The sequence below is a fragment of the Andrena cerasifolii genome, chromosome 15 (assembly GCF_050908995.1).
Source record: "Andrena cerasifolii isolate SP2316 chromosome 15, iyAndCera1_principal, whole genome shotgun sequence".
Classification (NCBI taxonomy): Eukaryota; Metazoa; Arthropoda; class Insecta; order Hymenoptera; family Andrenidae; genus Andrena; species Andrena cerasifolii.
Genome location: NC_135132.1, coordinates 749,456 through 767,392, shown reverse-complemented (window position 1 = coordinate 767,392; position 17,937 = coordinate 749,456). Strand labels below are relative to the sequence as shown.

Genomic DNA, 17,937 nt, shown 5'->3' with positions numbered 1-17,937 from the left:
CTCGCAGCACCTCCAACACTTTTGAAAGGTACCCGGCAAAAAATTGGAGGTCCAACAAACCCGAGGACCGAACGGACAACCCGCCGAGGACCTGATGGCCCTGTGGCAAGACGGGTCACGTTCAAAGGGACTGCTATAAGGCCAAGAACGGCCAGGCGCAAGCAGCCCCTCCCAGGAAGCCCTACAAGGGAAACGCCAAGAGGACAGCGTAAGGAGGGGACGCCCGACCGTAAGGAGCAGTCCCCCGGTCGTCAAGAGTGTGGCGATACAGGAGGCGACTGGAGGTCCAGAAATGCAGGATGGTTTGTTCAGAAGACCTTGCTCCGAAGAAGATTGTACGAACTGCAACCGACTCGAGAAAAAGGAAACAGAAGTGGAAGTGCAGACGATGAAGAGGATCCGTAGACTTTTCGCCGAAAGAGAGAACGCCGAGAGATGGAGACAAAGCCAGAGGAAGGATGAAGAAATCGGCTTCATCCTAGAAAAGAAGGGGAAAGGAGAGAAACCCGTCTGGCAGGACGTCGCTCGTTTCTCTCCTCAACTGAATGATATTACTGGTCCATCTGGGACTCGTTGGAAGTTACGGAAGGTCTGCTTCTCAGGAAGTGGGAGTGCCACGATGGTACAACGACCTCGTGGCTCTTGGTGGTGCTGCGTGAAAGGGTTGCAGAGGTGCTGAGGGAGTTTCATGATGCCCCGGCAGCTGGACACTTTGGAGTGAACAAGACCTTGGCGAAGATACGTCAACAGTTCTTCTGGTCTTCGTGTCGACAAGACGTTGAAGAGTGGTGCCGGCGGTGTGACACCTGTGCGGCGAAGAAGAGACCACGTCAGAGGGGATCGGCGAACTTAAGAGTTTACAACGTTGGAGCTCCGTTCGAGAGGCTCGCACTGGACGTTGTGGGTCCGCTCCCGAGGTCCCATGCCGGGAACAGATTTATGCTGGTTGTGGCGAACTATTAAACCAGGTGGCCTGAAGACATCGCGATGCCAGACCAGCGAGCTGTCACAGTGGCAAGAGCTCTTCTACAAAACGTGGTGTGTCGTCATGGTGTACCATTGGAGATACATTCGGACCTCGGCCTTTCTATTGGTCACTTGGGTTTCTTAAATTATTCTACCAGATGAGGAAAACGGTTAAACGGTTAATACCTCTCCAACACCGGTGACAAAACTTTCCCCAAACATTTTACAACGTATGGTGAACCAATAAGCCTATTGTCCAGAAAGTCATAAAGCGAAAGTTACGTTCTCGGACAATGCCTAATATTTGGCTGTAAAGACAGACAGCACGAGTTTAAGAAAAATATGTTGAATACGTACGAAAATAAGAATAGTTCGTCGCCGTGACAGATAGTTTTCATTTCCTCCAACAAACACCCATTACCGTAATAATACTCCGCGTATTTATATGTTATACAGGGTGTCCCAAAAATGTCGGAGTTCCTTGAAAGGGGTGACTCAGGGGGTGATTTGAAACAACTTTTTCCTTAGCGAAAATATTGTCCAAAGCTTCGTTAACGAGATATTAACAAAAAACCCCGACCAATCAGAGCGCGCGCCTTCCGCCCGAGCTCCCGTTGTAGCGTTGGCTACGCGGTAGGCGGCTGCGCTTGTACTACGAAGGTTCGAACAAGCAAGTCGGCATGCATCGAAGGAAACCGCGTTACACACTTTCTTTTATAGCAGAATCTTAAATAATAATTGTTTGAAGTGAGAAAACAAGAAATACGTAAATTTCGTTTTCAAATAAGGCATAAACGAAAAGGTAATGTAACAAAAAAAGTGTGACAAGTGATCATAATTCGTTATTGAGGTAAAAATCCGTAGTTTAATCACGGCCAACATAACTAAATTTAAACAATGATAATAGATGTATGAATAAATTCTTTCAGACTGGATTTACATAATCGGTATAAAGCAACCGAATTTCTATCGCAGAGATTTTCGTAAGCTACCAGAAAAATAGCAAAAGGTAATTAACAATAATGGAAATTATTTCGATGATTGAGTTGTTTTCATATTTTTTAAATCAAACTGTTATTGAACCCTAAAATCGAACAGAATTTATTTCTACACATAATAATCACTAATAAATTAAATAACACTCACCCCTTCGGGCATTCCTTTCCTTCCTTTTCGGAAACCTGTGTCACTATGTAGGTCACTGTGTCGATCCTGGTCATCGGTGGACGAAAAGATTTATGGTAGGGTTGCGACACCACCCGAAGGTAAGGATCGCAACGTCAAGTGCGTCCAGGTTAATGTACCGAATATTCACTTCACTGCACGGCCACTAACACTGATCACATAATTTACTTTTCATGGAACGTGTTGTTCCTACGTTATAAAATTGGTGGCCCCGAAAGGGGCCGATTACTGTTAGTTGAGCAGTTGCTCGGTGTGATCACCCTCAGTGTCAATGCACGCCTTGCGGCATCATTGACTCCGTTGAGAATGATCTTGACGCCAAACGCCGAATCGTATCCTCGCTGGGGGTTTGGATGTGCGGGTATTCCCGTTGCACTTTCGTCCCCGTTGTTGCAGGCGTACACCCAGAACATGCCGTAATATTCTTGAGCGGAGAACATTTCTGGGACGAGATTGCTAGCTGACTGACAGGATTTTTTCCAACCAACTTCCTCTACCCCCAAGTAGTTTCTCCCGTTCCATTATGAGTTAACTCCCACCAGAACAAGAGGCTTTAGGTAAAAAGAAGCCAGCACATTTTTTAAACACACGTTCTTTGCAGATGTGCAACGAACGATCGATCCTACACTTTCAGTCCGCGCTCCGTCCTTTTACTGCCAATGTACCCGTTGCTTCGAGATAGACAGCGGACACCACGTGTTTCGGTTCAAAAGGGCTCGAAGAGAAGAAAAACAGAAAGTCTTCGAGTTGCTATAAAGAAGAAAAGGCATACCAATCCCCGTTTCCGTTTTCCAATACCCTGAGGTCACGTCAGCTACGAGGCGGAACCAGCTAAGCCATAAATTACTCAAAATAAATCGTTCTCTACCGCCAACTCACAGGACAATATGGTAATAAACCGCGACCCTGGCGAAATGCTTTGGCTGACCAGCCTGCTTAATTTTGGGAACTAGCAATTAAAAAGTAATATCCAACATCAATACGCCTCGCGGAGAGATACAGGAAGAAAGGGGGTAACACGTTTACTGCGCGTAGTCCCGCCTCCTTCGTGTTTCCTTCAAATTAAAGACAGATCCCTTATCTCTCGTGTATAAGCACGCGCTAAAATTACCAAACAAAAGCACGCGTTGACGTATTCCGTGCGAGAAAAGGTGGACATGAATTCCGATTGGTCGTAACCTAACCAATCTGCCCTGCACCTCTCCCAAACGGCCACTGTTTTGAAGAGGCCTTCTTCTCAGCCATGTCTCCTCCCCAAGGCCCACCAGTATAAACACGTGCTTGAATTTCAAAACAAAAGCACGCGTCGACATATTCCGTGCGAGATGAGGTGGGCTTCAGGAAGGAGATATTGCTGTGAAGAAGGCCTCTTCAAAACAGTGGCCGTTTGGGAGGTATGCAGGGCAGATTGGTTAGATTAGGACCAGTCGGACGCGTGCTTTTGTTTTGAAATTCGAGTGCGTGTTTATACTGGTGGGCCTTGTGGAGGAGACATGGCTCTGAAGAAGGCCTCTTCAAAACAGTGGCCGTTTGGGAGGGATGCAGGGCAGATTTTTGTTAGGTTACGACCAATCGGACATCATGCCCACCTTTTCTCGCACGGAATACGTCAACGCGTGCTTTTGTTTTGAAATTCGAGCGCGTGCTTATACTCGAGAGATAAGGGACCTGCCTTTAATTGGAAGGAAGGACGAAGCAGGTGGGACTACGCGCAGTCAGCGAGTTACCCCCTTTCTTCCTGTGTCTCTCCGCGAGACGTATTTAAAATTAATTGGATAACGGAAACAGGGTTGGAATACCTTTTCTTCTTTATAGCAACGGGAAGACTTTCTGTTTCTCTTCTCTTCGGGCCCTTTTGAAGAGAAACACGTGGTGTCTGCTGTCTATCTCGAAGCAACGGGTACATTGGCAGTAAAAGGACGGAGCGCGGACTTAGGTGAAAGTGTAGGATCGATCGTTCGTTGCACATCTGCAAAGAACGTGTGTTTAAAAAATGTGCTGGCTTCTTTTTACCTAAAGCCTCTTGTTCTGGTGGGAGTTAACTCATAATGGAACGGGAGAAACTACTTGGGGGTAGAGGAAGTTGGTTGGAAAAAATTCTGTCAGTCAGCTAGCAATCTCGTCCCAGAAATGTTCTCCGCTGAAGAATGTTACGCCATGTTCTGGGTGTACGCCCGGATCAACGGGGACGCAAGTTCTACTGTGCGAGCGTTTGCACGGGAATACTCGTACATCCAAACCCCCAGCGAGGATACGATTCGGCGTTTGGCGTCAAAATTATTCTCAACGGAGTCAATGATGCTGCAAGGCGTGCATAGACGCTGAGGGTGGTCACATCGAGCAACTGCTCAACTAACAGTAATCGGCCCCTTTCGGGGCCACCAATTTTATAACATAGGAACAACACGTTCCATGAAAAGTAAATTATGTGATCAGTGTTAGTGGCCGTGCAGTGAAGTGAATATTCGGTACATTAACCCGGATGCACTTGACGTTGCGATCCTTACCTTCGGGTAGTGTCGTATACCTGCGATCAGCTGAGCACTGGGCGCAACCCTACCATAAATCTTTTCGTCCACCGATGACCAGGATCGGCACAGTGACCTATTTAGTAACACAGGTTTCCGAAAAGGAAGGAAAGGAAGGAAAGGAATGCCCGTAGGGGTGAGTGTTATTTAATTTATTAGTGATTATTAGGTGTAGAAATAAATTCTGTTCGTTTTTAGGGTTCAATAGCAGTTTGATTTAAAAAATATGAAAACAACTCAATCATCGAAATAATTTCCATTATTGTTAATTACCTTTTGCCAATTTTATGGTAGCTTACGAATATCACTGCTATAGAAATTCGGTTGCTTTATACCGATTATGTAAATCCAGTCTGAAAGAATTTATTCATACACATAATATTATTTTTTAAATTTAGTTATGTTGGCCGTGATTAAACTACGGATGTTTACCTCAATAACGAATTATGATCACTTGTCACACTTTTTTTGTTACATTACCTTTTTGTTTATGCCTTATTTGAAAACGAAATTTACGTATTTCTTGTTTTCTCACTTCAAACAATTATTATTTAAGATTCTGCTATAAAAGAAAATGTGTAACGCGGTTTCCTTCGATGCATGCCGACTTGCTTGTTCGTACCTTCGTAGTACAAGCGCAGCCGCCTACCGCGTAGCCAACGCTACAACGGGAGCTCGGGCGGAAGGCGCGCGCTCTGATTGGTCGGCGGTTTTTGTTAATATCTCGTTAACGAAGCTTTGGACAATATTTTCGCTAAGGAAAAAGTTGTTTCAAATCACCCAGTGAGTTACCCCTTTCAAGGAACTCCAACATTTTTGGGACACCTTGTATACATATAATTATTTTTTATTCATCTGATTTACACGCGGCTCAGCAATCGTTGCAAGTGTAACGTTCCACGCGGATTCAAACCCGGCGTTACCGACCGTCGGTAAAATAATCGTTCTGTATTATCGCGGAGACCTTCTGTACATACTTTTACATATAATTTATAATCTAAGCAAATATTAAAGAAACAAATGGCATAAAAACATTAGGAATAATTAATTATAAGTGCTAGTAAGGATACAAAATTAGATATAATGTAATAAGCGAGTAAATTGTAAAACGATTCGTTACGCATGCGCAACGTTATCAATTCCCGAGTATAAAAGCAGGCGTACGCAGCACAACAAGTCAGTCAAGGCTCTGTACAGCTAGCGAATGCTCATATCTAGAGATGGCTAAGTACCAACCAGCAAAATTCAACTAGCTCCGGAAAAGGTACCGGCGGACTTTCAGAGTATAGACACAGACGAGGTATAGAATAGACCTATCAAGCAATGTATTTTTGTGTCACCGGTTTGGGGGGTCCTAGGACCCACTTACCATTTTAGTGTCGCATGCAACATTACCGGTGAAGTCTCAAAACAGATTGTAACGCTACGCGTGGTAGGAACTAGAATTAAGCACGAGTAAAACTAGGTTATGTTTTGAGAGTCAAAGCCCGCGATTTACAAATGTTTCTGTTAGAGTATCAATTTAAAAATCGTTTTACGAACATATTCCGTTCAACGGAAGAGAACGGAGGAAGAAAATAAAACGATATCACATTCGTCTTTTAACCTTGCTGTCCTATTCCGGTTTATTTAACGCAAAACAAATTTCATTCCCTTGCAATAACGTAATTTGTAAAACCAGGACTTTAATGTTTTTTAAGAGCACCTGTTGCTGAACCCCACCCATGTATCATGTGTTTCCGCATACATTAATGATGGTCTATACGATATAATACAGACATATAATAATAAAAATAATAATAATAATAATATCCTTCTACTGTACTATATTATTTAAAAGGAACATATCGAACCCGTACACACCGATTTTGCTGCAATGTTGCAAGTCTGTAGAGTAGCCAAAAATATTCGATACATTTTTTTTTAAAAGGAATTCATTCTCCTCCATAGCTATTAGAACAATTGAGGGCTCGGATAGAATAAGGGGACTAGCGCTCGAAAATGGGAAAAATTATTGTCCGAACGCTAAGAAAGATTGGAAACTTAAATTTTGTTAAACTGGATTTTAAAAAATATAGTGTTGTAAAGCTCGTCACGGCACACATTTTTTCTATTTATAGTATTTTTATCGAATTATTAGTATTCGAGACAAAAATTATAAACAAACAAAATTTCGACCAAAATCATTATTTCTTTAAACATAAATTGCGATAACTTGAGTAAATATTAACGGATCGTTATGAGACTTGAAACATAGAACTCTGAAAACTCTAGCGAAACCGTGAAATGTATGCACAAAACCCTTATGTTAAAAAATGTAATAATATTTAATTAAAAAATAATACTGGACATAACCCGTGTTTTTCAACGTTCGCCGTTAAAAAGTATCGAGGCAATTTTGAGGTACATATAACTTGCAGCGACAAAGTTTTTCCTTAATATACAAGGAAGATTTTCACCAATTTTCAAACTGATTAATAAATAATTGTAGAAGATATGACGATATATATTTTTCTCGCACGGCGCCAACTGTCAACGCGAGTGATAAAAGTGCTAAATAGCGCATTATACGCGGCTGTTGACTGTTGGCGGCGCGAAGAGATTTATATATATATCGTCATATCATCTACAATTATTTATTAATCAGTGTGAAAATTGGTGAAAATCTTCCTTGTATATTAAGGAAAAACTTTGTCGCTGCAAGTTGTATGTACCTTGAAATTACCAGGATGGGCAAAAAATTATTTGAAATCAAAATTTAATCTACGACACTCAATTTTTTTAAGTCGGCGCCAGATTTACACAGTGCAAATGATGAGGCGCCGATATAAAAAAATTAAGTGTCGTAGATTAAATAAGGAACAAAATTACTTTTTACTTTTTAGCGCATTTCATATTTTTTTGAATTCGGCTTTAATTATGATCTTCCATTTTTTGGAACGATGCGCCAGTATTGTAACTATTTCCCCGCTGGTGGAGAAAAATCTCTCCGTACAGGGGTATAGTGCCGCGCTCAACCCTGTCTTAGCTGAAAATTTTGAAATTGAGACGGGTACGAGACCAGTCGACATTGTTTGCAAACCTCATTACAGTGATCTGGGGTGTGAGTGGTAAACCGATCATAAAAGCGGAGCGCGCGGCTCGTTTACCTGGGCCGGGAAATTCCCAATAGCTCTTTGCCACGTTCATTTGAAAGAGACCATCCGAAAATTTTTGAAGCTCGGGGCTCACCGCTGTACAGCGGACGCTGACAGCCAGGGGTGTGCGGGTACCCGACGTTTCGGGCTCGGGACGGGCCGGAAACTTTCGGGCGAGATCGGGCGGGATCCCGTTACTTTCGTATTCTTCGAGAACCCGAAGTTTTCGGGATCCCGAGACTCGTTTCGGGCTGCAAGCATAGCCGCCATGAGCGGGCAATTTGATTTCAGATCGGCTCGGCAAAACTCGGACGCGATCGGATTCCTTCAGTGTCGGATCTGTATTCATATTCAGAAAGTTAAAATTGGATGGCCACGATATTCTGGCCTTTCTCTTGAAATCGGTTGAACGGTAACGCGTACCTTTTTTTACGACCCTGATGGGTTCTTAGGTAAAAGCTTTCAAACGACGCGGCTCGGAGATCATAAACGCTAGACTAGTGGCATAAGGACAAAGTCAGCAATAGGCCATTCAGTAATGACTATGCCAATTTCTATCATAGACGTATCACTAATGAATTACTAGTGTTTTTCTGATAAAAATAACACCAAACATGATATAATTCTGATTATTTTTAATGACTGTAATATAAAGTACTTAGAGTAAAGTAATTGAGGAAAGTAATGAAGAGTACTTGAATTCTACGTGAACTGACACCACGGGCGTCTGTAGACTTTTTTTCCACGGGGTGGGGTAACTTTGAAGTGACGGTGGTGAAAATTATATTAATGAAAAAACGAGTAGCCCGCTTGTTTTTTTAAACTCATTTTGTATTGCCAATTTAATTAAATATTTAATTCCGAAATTGTCGGATTTAGTATTATTCACTTTCAGAATTTTAGAATTCTAAATTTCGAATTATTCACTTTTTTAGTATAAACTTAATAGAGACAAGTTCTTAAAAATAGGCGATTTTTTTCTCAAAAGTCAGGGGGGCCAACTGCCCCTTTTGCACCCCACTCCGGACGCCCATGACTGACACGAAACTGATATGTGTACCCAGATCTTAATGTAAGTGCTACCTACGCTCGTGTACTTACATCGTAGATGTTTTTTTTATAAATTTTAAATAGTTAATTTTCAGTACTTATAAGGACAGAGCCAATCAATTTGTAACGACACGTAGGGATTTAGGGGCCGCGGGTCCAAAAGACTACGAATATAAATTTTACAAAAACGTTTAAATTCATTATTTCCAATGACTTTTACGTGTCGTAGGATGGGCACCGTCTATTTAGACACGCGCGAAGTGCAGAAATTTGAGGGAATGTCAGTAGCAGCGTCAATTTTTAATATTTTTTCGTGTTCGACATGTGAAAATATTAATTAAATGTTACACTTCACGAAAAATACTAACAATCAATTTCATCTTGCAATTTATAGCTTGTATAAGCTCTCAAGAAGTGCCATATTTCAGCGCCATATAGGCTCCTGATCCCCGAAATAGCTTTTCAGAAAGAAATCCGACGTGAGTCGTTGACAAACCGAGCCAAAGCATAGCTTAGCGAAAGCCCGCCCTCTATGTTAAACTCTCACTCTAAACAAGTCACACGTATACAAGCACGCACACACATTTAAGTATTTCAACACATTTCAGAGTAGTTCTTGAGTTGGCCGCTGTTCATGAACAGAGGTCGCTAAATTCAGTCCTCAAATTATGGGTCGGTAACACAGATTGGGTGGCGACACGAAGTCCCATAAGGTGATAGGTCTATTCTATACCTCGTCTGTGGTATAGAAGATACTGATGCTCCTCTTGGGACTGAACATTCGAAGGCTATAAACCTCGCTTCCACAAAGGCATCGAGCTCGCTCCAGAGACGTTAGCGGCCGCGGTACTTGGTGCAAGCAAGGTCTTGAGGAGCATAGAACAAAAACCTTGCCAAGAGTAATGCGCTCGCTCCGGAAACAGTAGCGGCCGTTCTTAAGGGGTTATACCTAGTTAGGCGGCCGAAAAGAGATGAATATTTGTGAATTTCTTTGAAGAAGCGGAAGAGTATATTTTTACAAAAATTTTGCGCTTAAAAGAGCAACATTTAAAGAATATTTCGTAATTTTTTCGAAGAAAAATATTTACGTTTATAATAAAGTAACAACCGACAACCAAGAAGCATTTTTAAAATTTTGATTTTGCGGTGAGCACTGCTAAAATCAAAATACAAAAAAGATTTCGTTAGTATATTAATGTATCCTCAGGTTGACGAAGAGAATTTTCCGAAATATTAATTTAAAACAAAATGGCGGCTATATAAAGTTGAAATACTGATTTTTTCGTGCAAAAATCACGCGATTTAGATTTTAGACAATCTGGTTCCGAATGGCAGTGCTCACCGCAAAACCAAATTTTTAAAAATGCTTCTTGGTTGTCGGTTGTTACTTTATTATAAACGTAAATATTTTTCTACGAAAAAATTACCAAATGTTCTTTAAATGTTGCTCTTTTAAACGCAAAAAGTTTTGTTAAAATATACGCTTCCGCTTCTTCAAAAGAATTTCACAAATATTCGCCTCTTTTCGGCCGCCTGACTTGGTATAACCCCTTAAGGCCAGGTCCCACTAGTGCAACGACGCGCCGCGCACGTTTTTTTCGACGCGCAAGGCTGATTTGTTGCAGAAGGACGTTCCCACTGGTGTCAGATTTACGAGTTTCTCGGATTTTCGAGCGGTTTGGAGCCCTTGAAAGGGTCGGCTTTTACGACGACGCGGGCGTTAAAAGCGATCGTGTGCGCGCTATGCCGGGATTTCTTTGCCACGCGAATGAACGCCGCGCATCGCCGAAAAGACTGAAAAAAAAGGTGTGTTTTTAAACGCAAATGTAGATACTTTTTACTGCTACATATCACTTGCATGTGTGTATATGTGGTCTATTATTTAGGTTATATGTATATTAAAGCAAACAATAACGATAATTATTACTGTAAATAGCAACAATTATGCTGCTGCGATAGGTATACTTGTTTCTAGATATTGCATAATTGTAATACACTATATATGCAGATGTGTGATACTGAATTGTAGTTGTCCATTTTTATCAGTTTCAAATTTATCTATTTCTCATAAACAATTAAGTTATTTCTTTGATTCATCCTGGAAGAAGATCGTAGGTGTAAAAAATATCATTTTTCCGTGACTTCTATATGTTTTAAAAAGTTCATACGGCTCAAAAAGTAAACTATTTAATAGTGCGATGGTGCATTTACTATTTCAGATTACTCGTCTTGACATTATGTAGGGGAGAGCGGGGACAAAAGTAACATTTTTTACATTTGGCCTAGCCTACAATTACCTTTTATAGATATAAAAATGACAATTATGCCTGCAGATAGTATGTTTCTTGGGATGTGTTCCGATTCACGCTTACTGCGCATAGACCGCAGCGCAGTCGCTTCGCGCATTCACAGCGTTCCGTTTCCAACAGTGCATGAACCGCAGTAACGAAACGGAACGGTTTTCGATGTGTTTGATGCTCGCGAGGTTGCGCGGGAATGTTCAAACTTACTTACAATTAGCTATGCAGTTGGATGGATTACGTTAAATTTAATTCGAGACTTTTGGGCGGTGGTCGAAGCACGCTTTCTAACTACATCGGCTACTTCGTCCTAAGAATCGGGGACCAACTCCTAACGAAATTTAATGACTTTATTGGTTCCTGGATTTTCTCAACTCGAGTTTTTCTATTCTTCTTGAACAGCGGCAATTATTGAAAGGGAAGATCATATTTTATGAGTTTTACAGGACGAACTGCTGCTTACCCAGCGAAATTTGGTAAGCAGATGTGTAAAGGAAAAATGAAATTATTTATTATCCGCGCCGGGGGTAAATTGAAGGTTTTGAAGGCCATTGAATACAATCGCAGGCTATCGTACCTTAGCATTATAAGAACACGTTCGAAAAACTTAGCAGTAAAAGTCTTTAAGAAATAACAATGCGCGCCACGTATTTGCTTCCATTCTCATTTTCCGTTTCGACTCTGCCCAAAACTTTCTAGATGTGCTGTTCGCTTCGAAATTGGGTCTGTTGCGTTGGTTGCGTTTCATGCAATGAGTGCAAAGGCGGCATAACCTGATTCGTAGAATTCCCTAGAATCTACAGAAAATCAAACCATGGGCAGCTAATGCACATTTGGCGCGCATACGTATTTGTCGCTTTACGTGTGCTTCTGTATTCCGAATTCAAATACTGCAAACAGGGAAAAGCAGGGTAATTCCTGCAACATAAATAAAAAACGCTATACAATTTGAGCAACTTACACATTTGCTAGTTTCTTTTATATGAATTGATAGTTTGAAGTGTCTAGTTTTTAGTAGTATGACCGAGAAAGCATAAATTTACGTTGTAACAAAGTTGGAAGCAATAACACAAAAATGTCCATTTGACTGGAATTACGGAATTAACGTGGGGTAATTCCGGCAATGATTTTTCTTTATAAAAGAAGTGGGAAAACTGTTAAATTAATAGAAAAATATATAAAAAGTTCACAAATGTAGCGTAAAAGAACGAAATATTCAATAAACATTTATTGTCATGTAGCATATAGGTTATATTTTCTATCACTTCGAAGACAGAAAATCCGCTCCTCGAAGTGACAGAAAATATAACCTATATGCTATACCCGATTTCATAAAGATACCGTTGCGGCGTAACAATAATATTTTGGAAAGATGTTAAATCATAAAAAGTTGACGAATGCAGCTTAAAAGAACGAAATATCCAATAAACATTTATTGTCATGTAGCATATATGTAGGTTATATTTTTTGTCACTTCGAGCAGGGGGCCACATAATTTCGTGTATGTTTTTCAAAGCGTACGTAAAGAGACAAATACGCATGCGCGCGTGAACTGCACGCTTCATGCGCTAGAAGTGAGAGAATTCTAGAGAATCCTATGTGCCACCAACGCCACCAATACACGCATAGGCCGAAACGGAACGGTTTTCTCTGCAGTCTATGCGCATAATGTGTGAATTGGAACACACCCTTGGTCTATCATTTGAGCCCAAATTCAGCCTTACGTGATAAGTAGTCAAAGAGTTATGGTAGTTGTACGCGGTGACTGTCATTGTTACTTTTGTCCTGCAGGGGTACGAGGAAAGTAACATACAGTGGGGGCGAAAGTAATACTAATTATTTTGAGGAGAATTAAGTAAAACACTTCTTCCAATGCAAAATAGGATTTTTATTATAAAAAAAAAACATAGAAAAACCCATTTAAATACACATATTTTAAGTACCGATAAAAACAAATAAATTTTAAATAACGAAAGATAGAAAGCATAACCAGCTTCGGACATTTCTTTGGTATTGTGTATTTAGTTGAATGATAGGTATTAAATTTTACATTCTCCGAATTAAAATTATGACATACGTAGTGAAAATCACCCATGGTGCAGGCTTCGTGGGACTAACCCTTTTAAATCTAGACATTGGATCCACTTCTCTCTCGAACAGCTTTCACTGAAAGGGTCCAAAGAAACCAGACATAGACAATCATTATGATCTGAAGAATTTCTATCCTGTATGCAATTTTGCTCGCCCAAGTAACATGTTACTTTCGTCCCCATAGTGACACGTTACTTTTGTCCCCAACCATGTTTTTCAGAATAGAAATGTTATCACATTCAAACTATAGAAAACTTGTTGAAGTACTGGAACTTCTAACGACATTATCTAAGAACACTCTAGCAAATAATTGGTTTAATATCTATACTTTAACTATAAATATTAACAAAAAAACAAAATAGGAGAAACTTACCTCAATGATCTAAATAACAATTTTAGCTTGCCCAAGGTATACGATTTGTGTTACTGCTAAGCATCACTCAGTACAATAAAAGAGACGCTATACACATGTAACTGTGTAGAGCAAACGTTTTGGAAATGTTTGTGGATAGGGGGAAAAGGTGTGTTATTTTCATGACGCCGTTACGTTTGTCCCCGCTCTCCCCTACCTACTTACCTAGTGAATGTGTTAATTGTAATTTCGTTTCCCATCGCATTACCAGGGAAGTATCTCGACATTTGTGGATGTACGGAAGTCAAATTTGAATCATTTTTTAAGTCACAAAACATTTTTTTCAACGTCTGCATGAAAATGGGTGTTTTTTAAGCCTGCTGAGCGAGAGCAAAATGACCAATTTCAGATGTATTTGCGTTTTCTACTTTTCTCCCAAGGAAAAAAGATTTTACGCGCATGTTTATTCGCAATTTTTTACTTTGCTCCCAAGGAAACTGAAGTTTGGCGTTACCCTGTGGTATAATGATACATTTGTTCGACTAATCGTTATCGATCATGTGTATTTTTTTGCGAATTGCTCAGCAGGCTATCAAAAACACACCTTTCATGCAGGTGTTGAAAAATGTATTGCGCGTGACAAGGGAGAGACGCGATTTTTCCTCGCGTGAAACTTCACGCTCGTCGAAATCGCTTTCTTCTCTCCCTTGTCACGCAATGTACTGTTTAGTAGCTTCAGCTAAACTAAATGTAGGTAGCTACTTAAAAACAGATGTTTCAGTATGCAATAAAGTAATAGCATTTATGACATCCTCTACATATAAAGCAGAAAGCTTCTATTATGTTTGTGTGTTTGTCTGTCGCCTAAAAACTTTCGAACGATAAACTCTGGGATCACAAAATATGCCTCAGCTCATTATGCTTGACTAATCCAGACGAATCTGACTATTTAAAAAAAAATAAAAAAACATTTTTTTATAAAATCAAACTCTAAATTTTGGGCGAAGCCGAGTATTAAAGATAGTACCCTATAAACACAATAGCCAAACCGAGTCATATGAATGTTTTGGCATCAACTACCTATTAATGCTCACGACAATGCCTTATAGCCATTCATTTGGTTTGGCTATTGAAATAGGCAATGTACTTGATGATACCTTATCTTGAAACCGTGGTGTGTGCTACTAACACTTTCCACTGTATGTCGTTAAATAAATCGTGGTACCTTTAACAGTTGTCTCTGTTCGTACTTTATATTGATAAAAATAAATTCGAGCGTGTGAGGTTTAATAGTTCAATTAAAAAAGCCATCTGCTCCCAATGCTGTGCACGCATTTTTCTACGTTTGTTGTATCATTCTGGACGAATGTGAATAATTGTCCATTCTTGATGATAATATAAGGTTATGTCATCGATAGTTCTATCAATTCTCACCAAGTCGTGCTCTCTCAGAAGGGGGTGCCCACTTGGAAAGGAGGGTATGTATACTAGGTAGAAGGCAGCTTTGACAGAGACCCATGACTATCCGACAAACGCACACACCGACCCAATCGGCATACCGCGCAGCAATCGGCGTCAAAATGTTGAAGACACCACAAAGTAGCATCCCATAGCTAAGCAGCTTCTGTGCGCTCCAGGCTCCTGCTATGTAACCGCTTGGTATTTGCATAGCTGTATAGCCCCAAAAGAAGGAACTCAGTATCATCGATTTTTCTTGTAGAGTCCAATTGTACACCTGTTTACAAAAATAAGAATCCTTAGGAACGATCTATATATGCCACAACGTTATTCTCAATAAAATTATCTTTTTTAATCTTAATCACCCGAATGCCTATCACAACTTTCAAGATAGCAACTAATATCTCAAATGGGAGCAGTATCAGACAGAATATGAAATAATGATAATTTTAAGCACAATGGAGTATTACAAACTGTAGTAGTCTAAATAACTTTGAGAACGCTATAAAATATTTATCCATCTGCGTTTAGAAAATAGAACTGATTATACAGTGTTAAATAACAAAGAACCTAGATAAAAAGATAAAAACACATGTCATTGCATCTATCAACATAAGATGTAGGTACAGTGCTTATTTGAAAAATAATCGGAACTTCTGTCTTGAAAAGTGATCATCCCTATCCCCATTAGTTCTTTTGTAATTTCCGCGGGGAGTGAGAAGGATTGAGAATGAGTGAGAGGGCAGGCGTCATTGTACAGTGGTGCCTCTTTCCGAAAAGTTGGCCAAAAGTCAATTTCTGAAGTGAAAAGCAGCTTGTTGGTAGTATGGCACAGTACAGAGCGTATTGTAAGTAATAGCGTAGAAACATAAAATATGAATTAATATAAGAATCTTGCTGTCGCCGCCGCTGGGAGTTGAATAACATAATGCGCATTAGTCGCAACGGAGGACCTAAAGGATGAAAACAGAGAAACTTCTAAACTAGAAAACAAAGCTCTCAGATAGCGCGATGGGAAGATTCTCCCTGGAAGATCTCCGGCAGAAGCTGTGGGATGGGGTCTCCCACCTAGGATTTGTCATGTGACAGATCCTAGAGAAGGAATGACCAATTGCCCTATAAAAAGGGACTGACCACCCGCGGAGCTCATTAATATTCATGGATTTAACTCATTAATGTTCGTGCTTTTAAAATAATTAATATTCGTGCTCTTTCAAATTATTAATCACTTGTCTCACAATCCAGTATAATATCACTGTAAAAAGACTTAGAAAAAGTGAAGTGTAAGCAGCTCATTGTCGGTGCTCAAGTGAAAATATAGGTTTTGTGAATTTTATACAAGTGAGTGAAGTTTTACTGTCGTGTTCCTTTTCCATACTTTAGGCAATATCACCTTTTCCTATAATAGATTAATGAGAGAAAATATGATTAAACTAATCGTGATTTGCGCCCGTAGATGGTGAGATTTAAAAGCGGACAGCCCACGGTATCATCGGGTATCGGGTGTGAAGCGCGATTTCCGCGATTAATAGCTTTACCGTTAAAATGTTTCTTAAGGGGGTAGACACGTCACGTGACCTGGCCGATTTGGCAGGTCGGTATTACAGCAGGTTTTTTCTTCACTGAAATGGTATTACCCATAGCTACGCCGCTGCCTCGTGCACGCGACAGGGAGCTGTTTGCTATTTCCGTATTTTATTCTGAATAAGGAAAGAAATCCTCAGATGTTGCGTTGTACTTATAAAAATTTAAACGGATAGTCGGTTGGTACTGCAAACGTAGAAAATTCATTGTACATTTTAATTACTTAAAATGTGCTTATGCTACAATATTCTACGTTAGCAGTAAGGAATTATAAGTGAAAAGGAAAAATAGATGAGGAGATGTCCCCAGAAAATGAAGTTTGTTAGTTTAGACATTTTTTTATTAGCAAAGCATCGAAACAGAACATGAAATACACTTATTACACGTCCTATGCAGAAAGCAGTTATGAACAAACATTATATATAAAATTTGTTGGATGTTGAATTGGACTAGTGAAAATGCGCTAGCTGGATGCGCGTGATTATTATGTGGTCGGCTCCTCGAAATGACAGAAAATATAACCTGACTATAAGCTATATGACAACAAATGTTTAGTGACTGTTTCGTTCTTTTACGAAACATTTGTGAACTTTTTAGCATCCTCCAAAAACATTATTATTACGCCGCAACAGCATCTTTAGGAAATCCATATTTCTGAGCCCAGTGAAATACATGGGTCATTCCATGCAACATCGGACACTTTTCGAAGTAACATTTCAGATTTAGATGAAACATGGGTATGGTGTAGTCTTTAGGGATATATAAGCATATCTCGACGGATTGTTCAAAATGTCAAAAATTGTGGATCTTACAGCTCTTTGAAATATAATGTTAACTTTTTTTCAAAAAATTGTAACTGTTGAACTAACAAACTGATCAAAATGAGTATTTATTTAAAAAGTAAGGGTATAGTCCTATTTGTCTCTTTTACGGACCCGTTTTGAGAAATACGGACACTTTAAAATTGGCCAAATGAAAATTAGCGGAATGTGACGCTGTGTCGCCCAGCACCGGCTCGACAAATTCAACCATATGGTATACAATGACTTTCAAGGCCACGCAAGGTTAGGAAGTAAAGAAATAGATAGTTCCATATTGTAGTACGCACGGCTCAGCCAGACAAGCCGGTGCTGAGCGACGCGGTGTCACATTCAATTAATTTGCATGCGACCAATTTTAAAGTCTCCGCGTTTCTAAAAACGTGTCCGTAAAGAGCACAAGTAGCCCTATATCCTCATTTTTTCAAATTTTTAAATAGTGTCCTGGTAGTATAAAATTGCATTTGT

The 17,937-nt window shown here is 40.0% G+C and overlaps 1 protein-coding gene across 2 annotated transcripts in view; it reads right to left on the bottom strand.

The window, feature by feature from the left end:
- Positions 1 to 17,937, bottom strand: part of LOC143377199 (putative inorganic phosphate cotransporter) — a 163,058-nt gene that overhangs the window by 71,936 nt on the left and 73,185 nt on the right. For both annotated transcript variants that reach the window (XM_076828245.1, XM_076828244.1), the window contains exon 3: positions 15,044 to 15,344. In XM_076828245.1, coding sequence (XP_076684360.1) covers positions 15,044 to 15,344 — 301 coding nt within the window. The remainder of the gene's footprint in view (positions 1 to 15,043; positions 15,345 to 17,937) is intronic.